This window comes from Morone saxatilis, unplaced genomic scaffold (assembly GCF_004916995.1).
Source record: "Morone saxatilis isolate NCDOM2014 unplaced genomic scaffold, NCSU_SB_2.0 Contig7, whole genome shotgun sequence".
Taxonomy (NCBI): domain Eukaryota; kingdom Metazoa; phylum Chordata; class Actinopteri; family Moronidae; genus Morone; species Morone saxatilis.
In genome coordinates, this window is record NW_023340246.1 from 20147515 (window position 1) to 20152795 (window position 5281).

A 5281-nucleotide genomic window follows, 5' to 3' on the forward strand; every position below is an offset into this window, starting at 1 on the left:
TTATTATTATTATTTATTATTTCAGTGTATGTCAGTATTGTTTTAACACGAACTCGGAGAGAAAAAAAAACTATCCTTTAACCTAATTTTAAAGCTTTCTGCAGCTCAACTTATATAAAGCTTTTTACTATAAAGCATCTTTATGCCTTCAGCAACAAATTCAGCGACTACTAACTTTCTGTTGAGTAAAAGTAGGTCTACATAAAGATTTAATTCTGCAGGGAGGGATGGTGGAGAGTTTTCAAAGCTCACACATTCGACGTGACACCTTTTACTTTTATAAGCATGTGAATATGTTATACGAGGGGTGTGAAAATAAATAAAATACTAACAACAAGTGGCCTGAATTGTAAAATACATTCTCACTGAGTTCCACCCAGCCCGAGGAGTTGTTTTAAAAAAAACTGAATATAATTAAAGGACTTAGATGGTCGTTAACCAAAATAGCTGCTGTTCTATCAACTCAGTGAGACGACTGACAATTGTGTTTATTGCTACAATAAATCAGTGCGCAAAATAAATCAATAGACACAATTACAACATTATAAACAGCCACTTGACTACTTGAAAGTGTGGGGTACTGGCACAGACTAACGGGTCTTTATGGTGCCCTCCATAAACTGATTTTAAACACTTTGTTCCACTCTTTTCTTTCTACCAATCTAGAAATACTTTTTAAAAATGGTTTCCAAAGCTTATAACTCAAAAAAGGTTTGGACAAGGAAGAATAGGCAAAGAAAATGAACATAACCTAAAACTTATACCAGCAGGAGAGCAGCTGACCTGTGTTTGCATTTACTTTTCCAAAACTAACATATTCCTGCAAACGGACGCTCGGGTATCTTTGAATTTTAAATCATAAATACGTGTGTTATATTGATCACATGTGGAACCAACACTTCCACCGCGGAGGAAGAGGAAACAGAGCAGATCTGTACTTGTGACACTTCCAGGAGCAACATGAGGCCCCGCCCCCTCCAGTCTGCAGAGAACACACACCGTTAATCAGTGTGTGTGTGTGTGTGTGTGTGTGTGTGTGTGTGTGTGTGCGTGCGTGTGAGAGAGACGCCTGCATTATGTCGAGGCTACAGTCATGATATAGTAGAGCAGGGATAAACAGACCAATTACAGAGGAAGTGGCTCTGTGTGTTCGATGAAAAGGGGTCTATCATTTACTGCTCCAGGCTCACAAACTAACTTCTGCAGTGTGATTGGTGTTGATTAAATTTGTGTGTGTGTGTGTGTGTCTGTGAACGTTGTTATGAAAAGTAAATTGCCCCTTTCTGAAGTCACTGTAATCACTGCCTTCCAACTGGAAGACCACACACACACACACACACCCCCCTCTGGACCCAAATCAAAGCAACTTCCAGGTTTAAACTTTTCTAAAAATAGTCAAACTATGTCAGTTGTGGCGTCATTTCGTCTCCAGCTTCGTTTCTGTTCAGGAATTTTACCTTTTTTAGTCCGAAGTTAACCTGGAAACTGATCCGTGTTTTCATTTTGTCACGTCTTGACTACTGCAGCTCCTGTGCAATTCCCCTTAAACCCAGTAAATCCAGTATAATTTACACCTGAATTATCCAGTACTCTGGAAAGATGAGCTTAGCCAGAAAAAGGTCGACTGGAGCAACAGAAGGGAGATTATATAATGTTGATGCAGACCTTTAGCTTACGTAATTCCTATTAGCTAATACCGAATAATTTGGGTTAGTGACTTCCAAAACATATCAACCTCGTCTTAAGTCTTAATTACAGTAACATTAATCTTTTCCATTAAACAACTAATTCCTAATGTTGTTTATGTTACCTTGTTACATAAATGTGTTCAAAATAACCTGCTGGGAGGTGTTGCAGAGGTTTATCCTGTCCTAAAAGATAGATTTTGAGACATTTACGGGGAGTGGTGGCAATTTGTTTAATAGGACAGTTTAAAGTCTAAAAGACTGAGACAGCAGCTGAGAAAACAACCTCACCGCGGTCATGTGATATGTTGGAAAGCTCCAGAACAGCTACTAAATGGACCTTGTTATGAGACTGTTTTCTCAACCAATATAGAGGTTTTAGCAAACCACTGTGTGCGGCTCATATGTGAAAGGCAAGGATAAAAACTATGTGACTCTTTATCCTTGACTCAAAGTTATGGCCTCTCAGTGCGTACAAGCAAAGCATCTAAAATGCAGCAGAAATGAACAACATTTAGATTTGTAATGTGAATAAAAGTTTATTTTTAATCCTCGTCTGGAAATATGTGAAGAGCAATCTGAACACACTGGTTGTGACAGACACTTGGACACTCAGAAGAGCCGACTCGGTGCAGCGGGGAGAGAGAGAGAAAAGCATAGCAGTGTCCTGAAGTTACTCTGCTGCGTTCAAAGACTCTGCGGCCGCTTTTGTGGCTCAGAGACTTTCTGTCCTTGCTCTCTTGCTGTCTAAGCTGTCAGATCTACTGTACACTTTAGTCTCCACAGCTTCTGTGAGTCAGCATTACTTAACCTGCTCAAAGTGCGCTGTGGCACCAACTTTCCCTGCGATGCTCCACTGCCCTGACACACACACACACAGACACACAGACACACACAGACACACACACACACAGGTTCAGAGAGTGAGAGAGTGTCTGTGTGTTAATGTCCTACCATCTCAGAACTGTCAGCAGCAGAGAAGTGGCTGTCACAGTCAGCTCCTTCAAAGTGGACGGTCCAGGTACCAGGCGAACGGGGGTGGGGTACTAACCTACAAAAACCTGGGAGAAGAAACACACACAGTTATTTTACAGTACATTTTCACTGAGTCATAGATCTAAATTCTGTGTGTAAAAACACAAACTTTAGAACAGACTAAGCTACTCTTTCTCTCACATAACTGTCAATAATACATCGTGTATAATGTGTTTTTCTAACTAAAAAGTTAAATTTCCACATTAAAAGTACTTAAAATTAATCTTCTCTTTCTCCCTTTCAAGTGTCAAACTGCACATAAATCATTCTGCCCAGCCAAGGTCAAACATCCAGGTTACGCAACAATTAGCAAAACTTAAAACAATAAATATATTCGAGCGTGGGGTGGTCCCGGTCACTTTACCTCTCTGCAGCAGCGGCTCCAGGAAGTCCTGCAGGCCGTTGGGGAGGCTGCGCACCACATCGCAGGAGTAGCCGTCCTCGGGAAGGAGGAAGGGCAGCTGGAGGTCTGGATCCTCCTCCAGCTGAACCTCTCTCCCATCACTCCTCGCCAGCTCATCGGCTGTGTTTTCTGCCACTGCCACCACATGGTCTATCAGCTCCTGTACACACACACACACACACACACACACACACAGTCAGACAACAAGAACAGGCTCACAGTTTACATCTAAAGCAGATGTGGTAAAACTATGTTAAGTTTAGAAATGATGTTTAAGTTGAATGCTCTGTATTTTGTTGCTTCTGTCTTACAGGCGGGATGTAAGGCTCGTCCGGAGCACAATGGTAGTTGGTCATGAGGGCGTGGAGCTGCAGGGAGTTGAGCTTAAAGCAGGTGTTGTGGATGTTCTGCACATCCTGCATGGAGTATTTGTCCATGGTGAGAAGGGTGGTGGCCTGGAGGAGACAAGAAAATACATTTAAATGAGTTACACATCTTTAATATTATCCTTTCTATCCTTTACACAATGTTATCCTTTATGCATTTGACTATATTTAATGTGTATGTAATCACATATCCAATCCACATATACTATTTTGAAAACTGGCTTTTAAATGTTCTTTAACGTGCAAGTTAGTTTGATTAAAGTTTCTCACTGTAAGTAAAAGTCAAAAAAGCCAAAGTTCAAATGAGACCTTTTCTGTTCTCGCTGGTTTGAAAAGGCGAGGCCGCGTTGTGACGCCAGCTGTTTCCACGCATCACTTCAAATTTAACAATACAATAATCAGAATCTGACGACAGCTGTTGGGTTGTTTGCTTATATTGCCCCGGGGAGACGCCCACGTCAGTTAAATCCGGTCAAACAACACTCACGTAGTCCTGAAGAAGCAGATGAGCTGAGATTTTGAGCTTTGAACTCTTATACAGTGAGACCTTATAAGGTAAGTTTCTAACTGTAACTTTAACTGTGGATTATGTGGTCATAAACATTGAATGATAGAAAGAAATACAGCGCATTCCATTTCTAAAAGTTCCTGCCAAACAAACTGCACTGTATCTGTGTGTATATCTGGATAAAATGTATTTGTAATGACACTACTGTTGGTCTGTGTACCACTCTGAGTACCAAAGACTTGTCTTAAACAGCTTATAAAAAAGGGAAACACCGGCAAGAGAATTCCCCACTGGCATTTGTGGGACTGATCACTTAACATCCCAATAGAGCTTAAAACAAATGAAAACACTGTTCAATCTGTTCGTGTCTCAGCAGACTTCCCTCGTTTCCCTCCGTCCTTCTCACCTGTACAATCCGACTGAGGTGGCAGTCTGCGGCGAGCTCCAGACCCTGTTTCTCCGCCCAGGCCTCGATGTGGCTGAGCTGCTGGCGGAGGATGGCCCCCCAGTAGTGACAGCACAGCCCCGAATCCGTGTCCGTCACCAGCTTGTTGAAGAGCCACATGTTGATGAAGTGGAAGAGTTGGGAGAAGAGCTGGATGGTCAGGGCGGCGTTGACTCGACACCGCCGCAGTAACGACATCGCTCCCGTCAGGGTGTGCAGGACGTCCTCTGCAAAGAGGAGAAAGCAAGAGGCATCTCGTTAACTCCTGTGCTAAACCTTCTTGATGTAAAGAATCTGCCACTCAATCTCACTTAATGAGGGTACGGACAGCTGAGAGGGGCTGTGATTACAAGATTGTGCTTCAGGCTCAGAACTACTCCAAGTGTTTTCACATCTCGGTTGTTGCCTTTTGAAATTTCCCCATTGTGGGACTATTAAAGGAATATCTTATCTTATTTCATGAGGCTGGAATACAAATTTTAAGCCATGTGTAAAAACACTGATGTAGGTCTTGGTTTCATCGAGGTTTGGCCAGTTACAGATTTTTCTCTGACTGAAGGTATCCACTGGAGTTGCATTTCCCGCTCTGACGCTGAGACCCCCAAAAAGCAGTGCAGGATAAATTCACTCTAGAAGGTTACTTGGACACCACATGTGCTTGTATATTACCGATTTTGGGTCTCTGTGGATTATGTTCCTCTGGGTCGTCCAGGAAGGCAGGCATGTAGTTGTTCAGATCAGCCTGGAGACAGTGGACCAGGTACCTGCACCCACACAATGCAGCTCGTTAAAGACAACAGACTTCACCCTCAAACAAAA

General features: G+C 42.4%; 1 protein-coding gene across 1 annotated transcript in view; it reads right to left on the reverse strand.

The window, feature by feature from the left end:
* Positions 1 to 5281, reverse strand: part of afdna (afadin, adherens junction formation factor a) — a gene marked incomplete at its 3' end in the record, with an annotated part of 72057 nt that overhangs the window by 24932 nt on the left and 41844 nt on the right. Inside the window, 5 exon segments of the mRNA XM_035678402.1 lie at positions 2640 to 2746; positions 3085 to 3283; positions 3435 to 3578; positions 4424 to 4689; positions 5132 to 5226. Of these exon segments, the coding sequence (XP_035534295.1) occupies positions 2640 to 2746; positions 3085 to 3283; positions 3435 to 3578; positions 4424 to 4689; positions 5132 to 5226 (811 nt within the window).